General features: G+C 41.1%; 1 protein-coding gene across 2 annotated transcripts in view; it reads right to left on the reverse strand.

The window, feature by feature from the left end:
* MARS1 (methionyl-tRNA synthetase 1) overlaps positions 1 to 18,008 on the reverse strand; it is a 116,382-nt gene that overhangs the window by 7,064 nt on the left and 91,310 nt on the right. The window contains exons 18-20 of one of the 2 annotated variants that reach the window (XM_033936051.1): positions 13,133 to 13,316; positions 8,247 to 8,318; positions 7,714 to 7,740 (exon numbers count right to left, since the gene is read on the reverse strand). In XM_033936051.1, the coding sequence (XP_033791942.1) occupies positions 7,714 to 7,740; positions 8,247 to 8,318; positions 13,133 to 13,316 (283 nt within the window). The remainder of the gene's footprint in view (positions 1 to 7,713; positions 7,741 to 8,246; positions 8,319 to 13,132; positions 13,317 to 18,008) is intronic. The other variant, XM_033936052.1, reaches the window with a different exon arrangement.

Genomic DNA, 18,008 nt, shown 5'->3' on the forward strand with positions numbered 1-18,008 from the left:
AGGGTGCCAGGGAAAAGTGGAAGACTACGAGTGCACACCACAAAGCCAGGAGGAAGAAGAGGACGGAGCTGGCTGAGTGACTAAGTGCAATTCCTGTAAAGACTCAGAAATAAGATCCGGCAAAGCACAAAACTAGGGGATTGTCCCCAGGTCCTAGAGCCCCTGAAGGATCCAAAGATCCAGCATATAGCCCCTGGTTCCCCATCCTAGAAGCGCTGCACCTTGAAATAAGGGATCAGCCAAGGATCAGGCAGACTAGGAACAGTGGTTGACTGAGACAAGGACATGCCCACAGAAGCAATGACACACACGCAGCGAATGCGGAGTGGAACGGTGCAGGGGAAGAACGCCTGCAGTGTTCTCCCCAGAAATTTTTTCCAGCCGGGTGGCACGAAAAAGTAGCCAGGTGGGGCAGGACGGGGAAAATTAAATGTGCACTGTTTTTATTAGTTAATTGCTATTAATTATTTTCCAATGCTCAATATGTTTTTCTTTGTTAAGGTTTGACACTTAGGCAGTATTCCAGTAGCATTTAAACCACCCTTGAAAAAGAGTAATGCAGATCCTCTTATTCCGAATAACTACATAGAAACATAGAAAATGACGGCAGAAAAGGGCCACGGCCCATCAAGCCTGCACACTCTAATGACCCACCCCCCTAACTTCTTCCACTAAGAGATCCCACATGCCTATCCCATTTTTTCTTAAAATCTGGCACGCTGCTGGCCTCAATTACCTGCAATGGAAGATCATTTCAATGATCAACCACCCTTTCGGTGAAGAAATACTTCCTGGTGTCGCCATTAAATTTCCCACCCCTGATTTTCAGCGGATGCCCTCATGTGGCCGTGGGTCCTTTAAGAAAAAAGATATCATCTTCCACCTCAATACGGCCCATGATATATTTGAATGTCCCAATCATGTCTCCCCTCTCTCTGCATTCCTCAAGTGAGTATAGCTGCAATTTAATCAGCCTTTCCTCATATGGGAGATCCTTGAGTCCTGAGACCATCCTGGTGACCATTCGCTGAATCGATTCAGCTCTCAGCACATCTTTTTGGTAATGTGGCCTCCAGAATTGTACACAATATTCCAGATGAGGTCTCACCATGGATCTGTACAACGGCATTATGACTTCGGGCTTCCGGCTGATGAAACTTCTACGGATACAACCCATCATTTGTCTAGCCTTGGATGAAGCTTTCTCCACTTGATTGGCAGTTTTCATGTCTTCACTAATGATCACTCCTAAGTCTCGTTCTGCTGCAGTCCTAGCTAAGGTCTCACCATTTAGGGTGTAAGTTCTGCATGGATTTCTGCTGCCAAGGTGCATGACCTTACACTTTGTGGCATTGAAGCTTAGTTGCCAAGTCGAGGACCAATGTTCCAGTAAGAGTAGGTCCCGCGTCATACTGTCGGGCAATGTGCTTTTGCCTACTATGTTGCATAGTTTGGCATCATCGGCGAATAATATTATTTTACCTTGAAGCCCCTGAGCCAGGTCTCTTACGAAAATGTTAAATAGGATCGGGCCCAAGACCCGAGCCCTGCGGCACTCCACTGATCACTTCCGACGTTTCGGAGAGGGTACCGTTAACCACCACCCTCTGGCGAGGATCAAACCTTCCATTTCTTTCAAAACTACCGTACTTGAGAGAGTGGTATTCAACCAACTTCAAACTCAAGTTGAATCAGTTAATGCTTTGTATCCCCGGCAATGTTTTTTTTAAAAAAACATAGCACAGAGACGGTAGTTCCTGCCTTAGGGCTCCTTATACAAAGTTGCGATAGCAATTCTGCCACAGCAAATGCATTGAAGCCAATAGGAATTGAATGGTGCATTTGCCATGGGAGAATTGCTACTGTGGCTTTGTAAAAGGGGCCCTTACTGAGTGAACTACCTAGTCACCTAGACCAGTGACTTCTTCAAGTCAAGTACCCCCTAAGTCTAACAAATACCAACCGAGTACCCCCAGCCCAAGCTCCATCCCTGACCCCACCCCTAATATAATAGTACTAATTGTAGTGCAAGTTCTTCCATTCATTTTTCACGTACACACAATATAATCTTCATAATGGTAACCACAAAATTTTAAAAACACACAAAGCACACTGTATGCAGAGAAAATGTTAATCATTTATATTTGTTTTATTTTTCAAAGAGGTCAAGGCAGATGACTTTAAAATATGCAATGTCACCTCAGTAACAACTATAGAAAAATAGACAAAATATAGTGCAAAATATAGACAGCAGATATAAATTCTCAAAACTGACACATTTCGATCACTAAATTGAAAATAAAATCATTTTTCCTACTTTTGTTGTCTGGTGATTTAATTAGTTTCTGGTTGGACTTCCTTCTGACTGCATCCAACATTTTTTTCTTTCTGCCTCCTGCATGCTTCCCCTCCACCAGACCTCATTCCCTTTCCCAACCAACATCTCTCTCTGTCCCTTCATGAGTCCAACTTTTCTTCCTCTCTCCTCCACCCCTATTGGCAAAATGTCTCCCTCTCTCTCCCTCCTCTGTTATGATCGTGCATCTCTCTGTTCTTCCTCAGGATATCTCCCCCCTCTGTCTCTTCTGTCTGTACCTCCCATAGTCCAGCATCTGCCTCCTGTCTTTCCCCTTTGGCCAAGGCCTCTCGCTCTCTCTTGTCTTTCTTCTGCTTTTAAAAAAAATGTTTGGATGTGATGGGGAGAACATCATGGGAAGTTGAACCTCTGATTAAATATGGAATTGTAGTAATTTTCATTGCACTAAGAGTATTTTGGAGAGATTATAGCACATTTATTTTCATGTATTTTTGCACTTATGTTAAACATGATTGCACATAAAAGTCCGGGGATGTTACACGTTTAAATAACCCCTTTGGGTTCACACAGCTCTCAACAATCCAGGGTTCATCCCGACAATTGAGTTGTCCCAATATACCCAGCTGCATATGAATAATTCTTCATCAGCTTCATATTTAGATATTCTTTATTGGGTTTTGGATTTCTTCTGCTTACAACTGCCCCCCCCATGTCTAGTATTTGTTCTCTTTTCTTCCAGGTCTTTCTCTTCCTCTCTCTCTCATTCCTTCCTCCCTCCCTGGTCCCGATTCTTTCCACCTCTCTGCGCTCTCTTTCTCTCTTCCCTCTATACATCCCCAAGTCCAACATCTGCCCCCCTCTCTTTCTCCTCCTCTTTGTTTCAAGTTTCTCCCTCTATCTTCTTTCTGTTAACATTTCGAATCCTCCCACCTTTGTTCCAGGTCTTTCTGTTTCTCTCACTCTCTTTGTCTTCCCCCTCCCCAAGGCCTGGCATCTCTCTTCCCTCAGTTCAGGGTGTTTCCCCTATCTACCCTCTCTAGCCCAGGATCTACCCCATCTTCCCCCCTCCCTTTTGGTTCATCTGCTTTCCCACCCCTCCTTTTCTGTCTCTCTTCCCCCCCCCACCTACCCCTAGTTTCTAGATCCAATACAAGGAGCTTGCTCAATATTGGGGATCATCAGCACCTATGAGCTGACTCCTATGAAAATGGCAACTCATGTGAGAGTTTTGCTCTCAGTACCTTCAAAACGCGTAGACCTAACTAGTCCCTCAAAACCTGACTGGCTCAGAGTGCTCCGAGGACTGGGCTGAGAACCACTATGTTCTGTTATAATGTTTTCCAGGCACAGCCCAGGAGAATACCTATTACAACACTAAAGAGGCATGAGTCAAAAATAAAATACACAAAACCTGGAGTCACTGCATATTTTGTCCCTTGCCGGCTCCCCAGTCAGTCAAGTCACTCACCTCACCTTACAATGAACCTTGCCGCCATCCAGAACCATCTGCCTCTTGTGAGGAATTTGAAACCATGCACACTGTGGAGCTCCGCTCCTTCCCCTACCCTTCTTGAATTGCTCTCAAAGTCCCGCTATCTCACGAGACCAGCTCAAGAGCCGCAGGCCGCTTAAAAAAGCGACAGACAAGGGGGAAACTATGAGTCCCGTGATGACTCAAAGTTTGAGCGACTGCTTACATCCTAAAGCCGGCAGTGGTGAGTAAAAATGGACGTCGGGGGGCAGTGGTATTCAGACTAGAGGTCTGCACGGGAACAGGGATCGCGGGAATCCCCCCCTAACCCACGGCACTCCCACGGGGACCCCCCTGAAGCCCACAGGACTTCCACGGGGATCCCCCTCTAGCCAACGGGACTCCCACAGGGATGGAAGGCTTTGGAAGCAGGGTTCGTCCATATAATGTAATGGACACGTCAGCCTTAGTAAAAGAGGGGGTTTATAAGTTAATTACCTGAACAGAAAACAAAAAATGGGTTCCAAAGAGATTCCACAAGGTAAACAGCAGCGCAAACACAAAAGAAACTGTGGAATTGATGATCCTGTCAGAATAAATTGCTGCTTTTTATGGGGACGGGCGGGGATGGAGGTAATTCCTTGTGGGGATGGGTGGGGGATGGAGAGGATCCTGACGGGGACGGGTGGGGACGGAGAGGATTCTGACGGGGATGGGTGGGATTTCTGTCCCCGCGCAACTCTCTAATCCACACTAGATGCAAAGTCTGGGGCTGCTCTGCTCTCCTGTGCTTTGTTTCCGAACTTCGGCCGCCTCCCCCTTTCCTCACCTGCCGCCCCCATACCCCCAGCCTGAGCCATTAACCAGTGGGAGGGCGGCTGTCATGACGGAGCAGGACCTGGCCACCAAGCGGGTCAAGTCTAATGAGAAAATATCTCCCCCCCCCCAGACTACAGTTCTCCCTCCGTATTCGCGGTTTTTAGCTTGCTGACTCCCCCCCCTCCAAATTACATCAGCTTGCATAGAGAAATTGCTGATTCTAAAGTGTTTTACAGAGAAAATCGCTGATTCCCAGCACTTTCTTCACCGTGTTTGCCTCTCCTTCAGGAACAGGCCATCATATTATTCGCGGTTTCACCATATTCACAATGGTTTTTAATAGAAAACAGTGAATAACTTATGAAAAAGTTATTTGCGGTTTTTCTGTATTTACGGGTCTGTTAATCCCCTATCACAGCGAATATAGAGGGAGAAGTGTATCAACTTAACCCATAATTTGAAATTTGTTTTCTCAAACTTTCAAAAACAGAGTCTCCGGCTCCTAGGGTGCAAAGTCGCCCTCTGCTGACTGAACCATGTATTTTGTAGGCTGTGGAGGGACCGCAGCCATGCGCACAGAACTAGCAGCCGTGCCAAGCCCCCAAAATACAGAAGGCCACCCCACCGGGCTATCAAGCATTAAGTCACCTGCTTGACCAGGGGAGAGCCTAAGCTTTGCGCTGCTGCCCATCCCGGCTGCGCCATGTGGCACAAAAATGCTCCTGAAGCACCTAATTTGAACAATCCTAACAAAAATTCACATTAGGAGAGCCTAAGGACTCCATCCCAACAAGATTTGAGGCAAAAATCGCAGTCGTTTTGGAGAAGCAGAGAGGTTTTGAAAAAAAAAAGATCACTAAAAAATCCAAATGGCTGCTGCTAATGAAAATTTGTGCCAAAAACACGATATTTTCATACTTAGGCAAAGTTAAAAAAAAACTGCAATTTTTAGGAATATTCCAGGTGGGGGAATACGGGGACAAGCAGAAAATTTAAAACCCCTGCTTTACAGACCTCCCAAGATTCACCCCACAAGCTGTGGGACAGCCTGTACACACTGGGACCCCGTTTGTGGATCAGTGCTGCAGCCTGCCTCAGCTCTCTTACAGTAGCTGGATCAGAGAATTTCTGCCTCATGCTGGGAATGCCTCTGTAGCACTTATCTTCGGGCTGCCAGTGAGACCCTATGCCTGACTGCACTTCCATCCCTGCAGACCAACAGATCCGCACTCGGGGACGGGTAGAGGTGAGGAAGACACAGCCAACACCCTGCGAGACAACCGCCGAGCCTCCTAAGGGTACCTACAGCCTGCGTTCAAGACTGCTAGCTTTAACAGTAGGTGGGAAAACTTCAGGGATGACCCTGAGTTCCAAAGAATCTAAGCAGCTGGCCAACAGGTACCCACTGTGTGTTCTCAATGCGGGCAAAGCTGAAGAAACGCTCCGAGCACAAAAATCCTGAAAAAAAAAAAAAAAAGGACTAAAAATACCAAATAAAATAATACAGCAGAATGAACACACTCCTGTAGGCACATGGACTTAAGGAAAAAAAAACTGTAGGTGGAGCTAAGGAACTCAGTGAAGTACAGTAGAACAGAGAAAAATCCAAATTGGATTCCTTCTGCAGATGGCATGCGGCCATAGGGACACTACCCACTTGTCTAGAATGTCCCACCTATTGCACTAGAAACTCAATTTTCTCTATTTTTTTTAATAAAGTGGAGCAGGTGTTCATGTCAAAAGGCTGACAAGATAAAACTAGATGTCAGACTAAGTTAGGTTTACCATATTTGTGAAATGAAAAAAAGGACATGCTCCACCCACCCTGCCCTTAACCCAGCCCTGCCCTGCCTCCCACCAGTCTTGTCCCTACCCCATCCCCCACTTTTCACCCTTAGTCCCCCTCTTTACCCATCATCTGTTACCATTTTTAGTCCTTCTCTCTCACTCCAATCCCCCTTCCCACATGGGTGCTCTTCTCCCTCCATCCCCCCCATAGCTGTTTCTCTTCCCGGCCCTTAAACGCCCCTCCTGTCGGGTACTTCTCACTCTCCCCTCCAAACCCCTATCCAATTCTCTGGTCATCCAGTCAAAGAAATTGATCAGATTTGTTCTGACAAGACCAGTGTGGCTTGAATATGGCGTTGAAGTTTCTGGTCAATCTTGCAAGACTAGAAGGCCCAGTGTGGTTTCCAACTTAGAGAAGCAAGCTGAAGAGGCCCTGGAAACAGGTAAATAAAAGCAACTGCTTGCCAAATTCGTATGGGGAGTTGAAGGTGATCGCAGGGGAAAAAGGAAGGCGGGTGGCAGGGAGAAATAAATAATGCCAGAGAGGTGGAAAGGAAGAAAATCTGGCAATGGCAGGGGTAGGAGGATAGGGAAAGTCATGATGTGTCATGAAAAAGTTGTCTTTCCTAGGTATGCCCCGAGAACCACAGGATTTGAAGATAGCCAACCTACTGAATATCTTAAGACACAACAGCCATTGAAAGAAAGTAATCTGAAAATATGAAGAGCTAAGCAAAAGGAGGAATCACCAGGGGTCGTACTTCCCCTAACAAGGAAGATACTTGTTCACTAGAGCTACAGCACACATATACCTTATTTTTCTAATGGGTCAAACTTCTCTCATGCCTCTTCATTCTGGATACTTCTTAAAAACATGACTGGCTGTGGGATCCCCAAGGCAGATTTGGAAAACCCTGATCCAGAAATGTTAACTTTTCTGTCTAGCCCAACAAATCATAGCAACCACAGGCTTTGCTTCAGAATCCAGTCTGTAGGTACCCCAAGTTTGTTCAGCAAGCATTCCTCCCAGGCTATGAAACCTACTTTCACAGCATCCTCAACCCTTGCCAGCTCAAATTAAGTTTGAGAATGAAATCTAGGTGTTCAATATGACTACATTCAACAATACTCCAAATGAAAACATTTTTTTTTCCTCAACATTCCATAAATTCTCCAACAACTTGGTCTATGATGAATATTTCTGCAAAAGTCCTCAAAAGACAACTACTTATGATGTACGTTTTAGAGAAGGAAAGCAATACTCTATTTTGTTCCTTTTATATGTAATTACAGATGAAAAAGCAGGCAGGAGGATTACCTGAAGTTCCTGGCTGCCATTTTCCAGCTAGAGTGAAGAAAACAAGTAAGAGAGAGATAAAAAAAAAAAGGGACAGTGAGACAAAGAGCATAGAGAGAGAAGAGAGGGAAAAAAATGATCTTTTAGCTTTATTTCATATGTTACAAACTGTCACTAAAGGGGGAACTTAGCAATGTGGGTTACTGTTAAGATGGGTTATTTTACTATTAACCCAGGTTATTAGTAATTAGTTTACATTGAATAAATTGGGACCTCTGCTAGAATAGCTTGAGTTAGTGATAAAATAACCTATCTTAACGGTAGCCCACATTGATAACTTCCTAAATGACACTTCCTAGTTTGTGTGTGAGAAACATGCTTAGGACATCAGGTCCACAATCTACATAATTGCTACATATTTGAACTAGAATTTGTCTCAAATCTGATGACCTACTGCATTTGATGCCCGTGGATTCAAACCCAGAAGGAAATCATAAAAACAAACAAACACAAAAAAAACCTCTCTAAAAACATTTAGTCAGCTCCCAATATACCTGGCCTCCACCAAAGCGCTTCCTCAGAGCCTCAATCTGTTCAGCCTCCAGTTTCTGGAACAGAGGTGCAACCTGCAGAGAACAGATTCATATAGTGACATGTAGTTGGCATGATGGCAAATTGTCAACCAGCGTTTAAGCATGACTATAACCTGCACAGAGTGGCGAGTGCAATTTTGCCTCATCCGGCAGACTGGATGAACCTTGCAGGTCTTTATCTATTATCATTTACTGTGTTACAAAGTGTGCAGAGAGCAAGCTCAAGGCAGTTACACAACTAGCAGATGGAACATGCAAGTCCCTAGGAAGCCCCAGCAGCTAATACTTTCCCTCTTTAGATTGTGCAATCAATTACTCCCTTTTGATAATTTCAATAACCAATAATTATATATTCACTAGGTGTCTTTCAAGAATTTCTATACTGTGGTTGAGACAAATTTTATTGGATTAACTTAATACCTTTGCAACTAGCCTTAAACAGCTGAGAAGAACGTGCTAAGGGGTATGCTGTTTGAAGGTACCATTAGTAAATTATAGACCATTCAATGGTGGCTGGTGCTATTTATTTTAGAAATTGCCTATCAGTAACTAGTGTCTTTACTTCTTGAAAATGTGCAACACCAGGTTTGGCACCATGCAAAGGAGAGCAGATATGTGAGTTGTTTTATATAGTATATGAGGGTAGCTAAAGACCTGCATGATGTATCTAGTTTGCCTAATAAAGTAGCCAGAGCCGCACCTGCCACGCTGTCATGATCAAATGCTAGCATAACAAATAGGGCAGTCATATAGTCATGGAAGAGTGGTTTTATAATTTGATAGTCACATTTATTGCCAATATTTGAATAAACCAGCAGTCTAAAAATGTTGCAAACTGACATTTCACTCGCTATCAACCTTTAGGCTAATATGACACAAAACAATAAAAAAAAATGCACACTTATTCTTGATGTGTGCTTGCTTTTCTCAGGTCACAGACTATAAGGGGCTCATTCTGTATAAGACGCCGGTCTCAGCAGCCGCCTAAGAAGCAGCTGAGAATCGCTCACCGGCATCCTATACAGAATTGCGTCTGTCTTAAAAAAAAAACAGATGCCTTACCCTCCCGATTCTCTAACTGGCGCCCGTGTCACCGGTACCGGTTACAGAATCACGCCTGCCTGATCAAGGGATCCCTAGCCATCAGCTGACTGTAGCAAGGGAATCCCTGATCAACCGAGCTGGCAGGCTTCCCTGAAGCCGTGGGGATTCCCTTGCCGTGATCAGCCCAGCTGGCTGCGTCTACTTTTAACATTTCAGGTGTCTGTCAGAGCCCTAGGGAGATGCCTAGGGCCGCTTAAGCTCACCCAAGGGCACTTCTGGGTGAAACCACGCCCACGCCCAGCCTTGGACGAGCTTAAGTGTCTCCTTAGACTGGTGACAAATGCCTACAGTGTACACATCCTGCCTCGGGGTTTATTATTTTTTTTAACTTGCGTCCTGATTGAAGTCTACCGCTGCCTACAATTGAGATGCCCATTTATAGAATCAGCCCCTTAAAGTCTGCCTGGAATGGTCCTACTTTCCAATCGCTGGAGCTGCTGTCAAAGCCCACTTCAATCCATCCATAATCAGGGCACAAACCGTAGAAGTCCACCCAGTACTGGCCTTACTGCTGGAATACTGACAATTTTTTTTGATTCCTTTCTTTTACCATTTAAAGGATCCCGTGTTTATCCCATGTGTTTTTGAATTCTGTTACATTTTTCATCTCCACCACCTCCAATGGAAGGGGATTCCAGGCGTACTTCTTGACATTACTCTACCACCCTGTAATCGCAATCCATGTCCTCTAGTTCTACCTCTTTGCTGTCTTTGGAAAAGATTTGTTTGTATATTGATACCTTTCAAGTAATTAAATGTTTTTATGGACTTAATAAAATGATCTACACTAAATCAGAGAAGGAAACCTCTCTATATAAAGTACATAGATCTGTTTTCAAATTTTGTAGGCTAACAATTCATAGAAAGTTCAGATATTGAGCACAGAGACTGTAGGCTGAGTATACTGTCTGATGAATGACTAGACTTTGTTAGACCTTTGTAAGTTAGATCTCTCAGATTTCTTGCTTATAATTTTTTAGATTTATTGAGGTTTTGAACGTAGCATACAATTAACAGCTTAGTTATGTCTAATTTGGCAGCAGTAACATACATTTGCAGGACGCTTCTAAATTCAATTACAAATGGCTAGTACTATCCCCTCTTCTGTGAAAAGCCTAATCTTTATAACAGTTTTAATATACCCTGCATAGCACAACTCAATGAAATTAATGAAACATCTGCCCTTCTCCCACTAGATTCTCTAGTCTGTCCAGCATATTTTCCAAGAACATAAACCATACTTCCTCAAAATTCTGTCACTTTCACTTGTGCCAGGTTGTTCCCTTTTACATATTATAGTTGTTTTACATTTTAATTAGCCAACTATTTAGCTGAGGCAGCCTTACCTGTTTCCAGAAGGAAACCAAAATCAATGTAGCTACATTACAGCAATGTCTAGCCACAACACTCTTTCCACAAGTTGGAGATAGTTGAATTGAGTAAGAAAATTTCCAGATCTCAGGGTATCTCCATCTCAAAACTGGCAATTCCACGCCTCCCGACGTCCCTTGCGGTGTCAACTAAACTTTTCTGCTTCTTCAGGGCAGTTCCACTGCTACTGGGACTAGAAGCCAACTACAACACATTCCGGAAAAAAACTGAAAACCTACCTCTTTGACACTTGAACATCTCTGATCTTCCCTTGCCCAAATGTTCCCTCATTTCTCCTCCCCTCTCTTCTCACTTCTCTTTGTAAGTCGCCTTGAGCTTTGAAAGTTATTGGAACATGACAACATGATATGTTTTCATTGATGGCACCGCAGCTTTGGAATGTCATGCCTCAACATTTAAGAGAGGAAAACGACTTGAGTTATTTTAAAAGTAATTTAAAAAGTTTTCTTTTTAAAGATGCTTTTAATCTTTAAATTGTGCTTAAATTTTATATGTTTTCTTCTTTGATTGCACTTTTCCCTCCCTATTGTTCTCCTCTGTACTTTAAGACACTGAATTGTAGTTCTGATCCTTCTTACCTCATGTTTTAGTCGGTCTGTAAGTCTATTTTATTATTTATTATTTTAAATTTTAAATTGTATGTTTAAATATATGTTTATACTTTTACCAATTCTGTACTTCGCTTAGTAAAACTAAATAAGCGATTCATCAAATTAAAATAAAACTTGAAACTTGATTAGATTAAGATATATTGGATCCTTTCTACCAAGCGTACCACCATATATGGAGAATATGGCACACTGGTTTAAGATGCAGCCTCAGCACCCTGAGGTTGTGGATTCAAAACCATGCTGCTCCTTGTGACCCTGGGCAAGTCACTTAATTCTCCCATTGCCCCAGATACATTAAATAGATTGTGAGCCCCCCCAGAACAGACAAGGAAAAATGCTTGAGTACCTGAATAAATTCATGTGAACCCATTCTGAGCTCTCCTGGGAGAAAGGTATAAAAAATGAATGAATAAACAAACAAACTTGGTACCTGAAGGAACCACTGGGACAGCTCATCTGACTATTCCCTGCTTGTGGCCTGCCAGAGAAGCTTTTGCTGGACTTTGCTCCATCTGCTATTCTATTCATCAGTCTTATAACACTTCTTCCCTTAAAAAGGTCCCAAAATGGTTTACAAAAAATTAAATCAAGACAGCAAACAAAAATAAAAGTATAAGCTTAAAAAGAAGAAAACCTAAACATTACCCTTGCAATAGAAAGTTTTAAAAACTTTCTAAATACAAAATAAGAGTTACTGCATCCAACAGTCTCAGGAAGAGCGTTCCAAATGAAGACTGTATTAAAAGTTGCTCAAGCAACGTTTTAGAGCAAATTCCTTTACAGGAAGGGTACATAAGCTTGAGAGTTCTAGATCATCTGCAAGGGAGCTTTCCCACAGGGATGTATACTATTGCCAAAAACTCTTCCGGTACATGCTCTCACTGCTTATCAGTGTATTGACTACCCAGTTCCCACTACCAACTTTCCCTATGAATAGCTAGAAAGGACACTTGTACCACAAGCAGTGATACAGGGCTGCAGTCTCACTTTTAGTACACCTGCTAGCCTCCCAGAGATCTTTGATATGTTATCTCCCTAGTGATTTAGGCTTTAATCTCCATGGACCCAACCTAATGCATCAATTGGAATATAGGCAAAATACTGTGATCCCTTTCCCCCTAGCTGATAAAGTGATTCAAAAGTGCACAAGGATCTATCCTCAAATAGCCGACCCACTTGTGACAAACCCATGACTCTGCATCACTGGAATACTGGTGACTTTAAGCCTGAATGGAATAATGTATTGTCAATGAAGGGGGTGAGTGACATCAGCTGATCCGGCAAATATGAATCCCAGCAGTATAAGATGCAGTCTTTATTACTAAAGCACAGTAATAACATTACATTAGTGATTTCTATTCCACCATTACCTTGCGGTTCAAGGCGGATTACATCCAAACTAAAACAAGAATTACATACAAAATTTGAAGGAATATAATAAGTGATGAGATAAAATTTTAAGGTAATAACAATGTCGGGTAAAAATAGTTATCAACGGGAAGTAGAAGTTTTTAGGAGATAGGAATAGGGTGAATTAAGGGTTTTAGATAACGTTGGTAAACAGAAGAGTATTAGAGAGTATTAAGGGAATAGAGAGTGTTAGATGTTGGATTGGGATTGGTCATGCTGGATAGGTTTTATGTAATAAACGAGAAATTAAGAAATGAAAGGAAGGATTCAATATGATTTCTCATGCTCCTCCCCCACTCCCACCACTAGTGTTGCATGCTTAGTACTCACCATCCCAATTTTGTGTCCAGTTGGTAAGGTGCACATAAAACCACCAGCCACAAGATTAAGGTCCCTGGGAGCTTGCAGCTGTTCCTGGATGGCAACACTGATGCTGGGCATGAACGGATGCAGCATGACAGCAAGCAGTGAGGCAATGTTCACAGCTATGCCAGTGACGGTGCCAGCACGTTTTCTGGGGAGAGATGAAGCTCATGAGCAAGAACATAGTGTCACATCCACAGGCCTGGACCTTTTTTCCCCTTCCCCCCAGACACAAAGCACAAAGGGCTAGAGAGAATTAAAGTGTAGGATCTGTGAGGCTGAAGAACTCACTAATCCCTGTGTACTCGGACTGCCTCATATCATTAATAGCCAAATCGACTAAGAAGGGTACAGATACACACTATGTAAGTCTCTACACAGAAATTTGTCAGCGAGGCTGAACAGCAATTCAGTGGTAGTGCTGCAGGCTACCATGTAGAGAACCTGGATTGAATTCCTAGTTCAGGTTTTTCAGTCACTGGATCTAGTTACAATACATTTTTATAGTGCTACTAGACGTAAGCAGCGCCACACATATTACATGGAAGTACTTTCTCTGTCCCTAGTGGGCTCACAATCTGTTTTTGTACCTGGGGCAACAGAGTGTTAAGTCACTTGCCCAGGGTCACAAGGAGCTGCAGTGGGAACTGAACCCAGTTACCTAGGATCAAAGTCTTTTAATTCTTTATAACATTTTTCTTTATTACATCAAGTATACAAACTTGAAAAAGATCAATAATTCCATAGGACAGAAATAAAGAAGTAAAATATAAGTAATTCAACCATTATTTAGTCCACAATTTTAGACGAAATCAACAGGAAAAAATAAGATCTGTGGAAATTTTAAACTAAAGAAAGGACAGTAATACTCTGCATATCTTACAGCCGGTTTATGTCAGGTTCATATGCTACAGATACACTTTGTTCTTTTGATTCTATAAAATCTAACAGTTGCTTGGGTTCAAAAAACAGATAATTCTTATTTTGATATGTAACAAAACATTTTACAGGAAACTTTAATAGAAATATACTTCCCAAGGTGAGGATTCTTGATCGCAATGCCAAGAATAATAATAATAACAGTTTATATACCGCAGGACTGCGAAGTTCTATGCGGTTTACAATGGTTAAAAGATGTTACAAATTAATTAGAATTAACAAGGTTAGAAGCTAGTTATTAACATCGCTAGAGATCAGTTATTTTGGAGTAGGATTGCACAGGTTAGTTGCCTAAATACTTCAGGAACAGGTATGTTTTTAGGTGTTTCCTAAATTCCCCATAAGTAGTAGGCGTGAGCAATTGTTCCAGGTCTTTGCCCCATAATGCCGCTTGATGCGAGAGAAGATGTTGATGGTATTTTTTAAATTTACATCCTTTAACCGGTGGGGAAACAAAATTCAAGTGTGAGCTTCTCTTATGTCTGTTGTTTGAGAAAGAGAAGAGTTCAGTTATATATTTAGGGGCTAAACCGAATAGTGCCTTAAAGCAAAAGCATCCGAACTTAAACACGCGTGCCTCCATCGGTAGCCAATGTAGAAGTCAGTAGGAAGGTGTTACATGATCAAACTTCTTCAACCCAAAAATTAGCTTGACTGCCACATTTTGCACCAATTGTAATCGCCGCATATTCTTCTGGGAAATTGCCAGGTAGGCGATATTGCAATAACCTAGTTGACTCAATATAAGGAATTGTACTAGGATTCTAAATGATGAAATATCAAAATATGCTCTAATGGACCGAAGCTTCCAGAGAGTAAAAAAAACCCTTCTAACTAAGCAGTCCACCTGGTCTTTCATGGTTAGACTCTGGTCCAATGTTACACCCAATATCTTCATAGTGGGTTGGATGGGATAACTACATTTACTGATGCACAGTGATGTTTTAGTGTCAAGTGGGTGTGGCGAAGCTACAAAAAATTTTGTTTTTTTCTGAATTAAGCTTCAGTTTGAATTCAGTCATCCATTGCTCCATCGAGTTTAGTACTTCTGTTGCCTTAGGAGTGACTTCCGACAGAGAGGTAGCGAATGGGATAATGATTGTAAAATCTTTTGCGTAACTAAATAATTTTATCCCCAGCTGGGTTAGTTGTGCACCTAATGACGACATGTAGACATTGACAAGCAGTGGGGATAATGGTGACCCTGGCGGTACACCAGATGGATTTCTCCAGGTATCAGAGAGATCGTAATTAAAACGTACTTGATGTGCGGGGCATAAGGAAACCTCAAAACCAGTCTAACACTTCTTCTCTGATACCAATTGCATCTAAGCATTGTAACAATTTCCCATGGTCCACTAAGTCAAAGGCAGAGCTCATATCAAATTGCATGACCTGTTTAGTAAGGGCATTAAGGCCCTTACTAAACAGGAACCGTAAATTATCCAAGATAGCTGCAATTACTGTCTCAGTGCTGAACAAAGGTCTGAAGCCAGATTGAGTTTCATGTAGAAGGGAGAACTGATCAAAGTATTCCATCAATTGGGCGTGTACTAATCCTTCCATGATTTTTACATACAAGGGATGGATGCTATTGGTCTGTAGTTGGTTACTAATCCTTCCTCCGCCTTTGGGATTTCTGAGATAAATCTGGAGATACATGAACATTAGAACCCAAGAACTGATCATTTATATGACGGAAATACATTTGTAGTATATACTCTCTATCACTTTCCAAAGCAAATGTTAACAGCAATGTTTTTCTCTCTGTAATAACCTCCAAAGAGTTATCTGGGAAATTAGTTAAGTTGAAATCTGTCCCATCTTCTCCTTGATTCCCATTAGGAGTTGATACCACCACAGGTTCTTTAATTGAAGATAGTTAGCTCTCACAATAGGAGGCAAATTTTCTTTTTTTTAAAAATATTTTATTTATAAATTTTTCATTCTTACAATAATTTTAATTTTACATAAACTTCAATTAATACATGAAAAATTGTGATTACAAGTAATTCATCTTATCACATAAAATATAACCCTCCCCTTTCTTCATTTCTTAAATCCATATAATATACATTCCCACCCTTCCCCAATCTAATATATCCATTACTAATGTGCTATGAAACCTGATCATTGGAATATCGAGTCAATGGTTCCCAAATTTTCTTAAAATTATGAATATTTCCCTGTTGTAATGCTATTGTTTTTTCCATTTTGTATATATGACAGACTGAATTCCACCAAAATGTAAAATTTAATTTGGTGTAGTCCTTCCAATTTTGAGTTATTTGTTGCATGGCGACCCCTGTCAATATTAATAATAGTTTGTTATTGTTTGCTGAAATCGGACTCTGAATTCTCATTGCTGTCCCAAATAGTATAGTATCATGAGAGTCCTACATGATTTTCTAGTAGTTCATTAATTTGGGGCCAAATTAGTTTCCAAAATGCATTTATACAGGGACAAAAAAAAAATTAAGTGATCTAATGTCCCGACTTCTACTCTACAATGCCAGCATCTATTAGATCTAGTACTATCTATTTTTTGTAAACGCGTAGGGGTCCATAAAGTTCTATGTAACAAAAACAACCAAGTTTGACTCATAGATGCTGACTTTGTAGATCTTAATCTCCAGGACCAAAATCGTGGCCATTGAGATTCAGAAATTGTCTGACCAATCTCAATACTCCAAATATCCCTAAGTCCAGTTTTCTTTTTTTTGTTTAAAAATCCATTTAACAATTTATACCATTTTGCGGCTTGGTGACCCAAAAAATCCGCCTGGAAACATAGAACCTGCAGACTATATTGAGTATTAAGAGCTTTCCATTCAGGGAACCCTGCCTGAATAGCTTGCTTCAATTGCAACCATTTAAAATATTGTGTTTTATTTAATCCAAATTTATGTTGCAATTGGGAAAAACTAAGCATTGCTCCTTCTGAAATAACATCATTCAATGTTCGTATACCTGCAATTATCCATTGTTTCCAGACGATTTTGTATCCGCCAATCTTGATCCTGGAGTTTACCCAAATTGATTGATTTAATGATTTAGCAATTGGTTCTGGTGATAGATTACTAACATATCTTAACGTCTTCCAAGTATCCAATAAAATTCTGTTATCCTTATATCTTCTTGGCATGTTTATACTAATTAGATGTTCTGGATGTAGTGGGAACAGGAGCCGCCATTCTAGATATAGCCAATCTGGTACATTCTCCATGAGATCTGGGAGGATCCAATACATACCCTGTCTTAGAATATAGGCTTGATGGTACTTATAAAAATTTGGAAAATTTACCCCTCCCTCCACAATTGGTCTTTGTAAAGATACTAAAGCAATTCTGGGTCTTTTCCCAAACCAAACAAATTTTGTAAGAATATTGTTTAACTTTTTATAAAATGACCCCTGAAAAAATATTGGTATCATACTCATTTGATAACAAACCACAGGCAATATCATCATTTTAATTGTTTGGACTCTTCCCCACCAAGAAAGATGTAAAGGATTCCATTGCTCACACATTTCTGTTATTTTTTTTAATAAAAGTTTTTCATTTTCTTTTACTGTATCTTCAATTGTATTTTTGATAATAATACCTAAATATTTTAATCCTTCTTCTTTCCAAATAAATGAATATGAATCAAATAATCCTTTGGTACAGTGAACATTAATTGGAAGAATTTCCGATTTACTCCAATTAATTTTATATCCAGAAAATTTCCCAAATTTCTCTAGAAGATTAAGTAAACTTGGAACAGTATTCCCCGGTTCTCTTAAATATAATAATATATCATCTGCATATGCAGAAAGTTTAAATTCCCAGTAAGAAAATGGGATTCCCTTTATCTCCTTAGTTTGATTAATTGCAATCAATAAGGGTTCTAAAACAATATCAAA

This window comes from Geotrypetes seraphini, chromosome 3 (assembly GCF_902459505.1).
Source record: "Geotrypetes seraphini chromosome 3, aGeoSer1.1, whole genome shotgun sequence".
Lineage (NCBI taxonomy): Eukaryota > Metazoa > Chordata > Amphibia > Gymnophiona > Dermophiidae > Geotrypetes > Geotrypetes seraphini.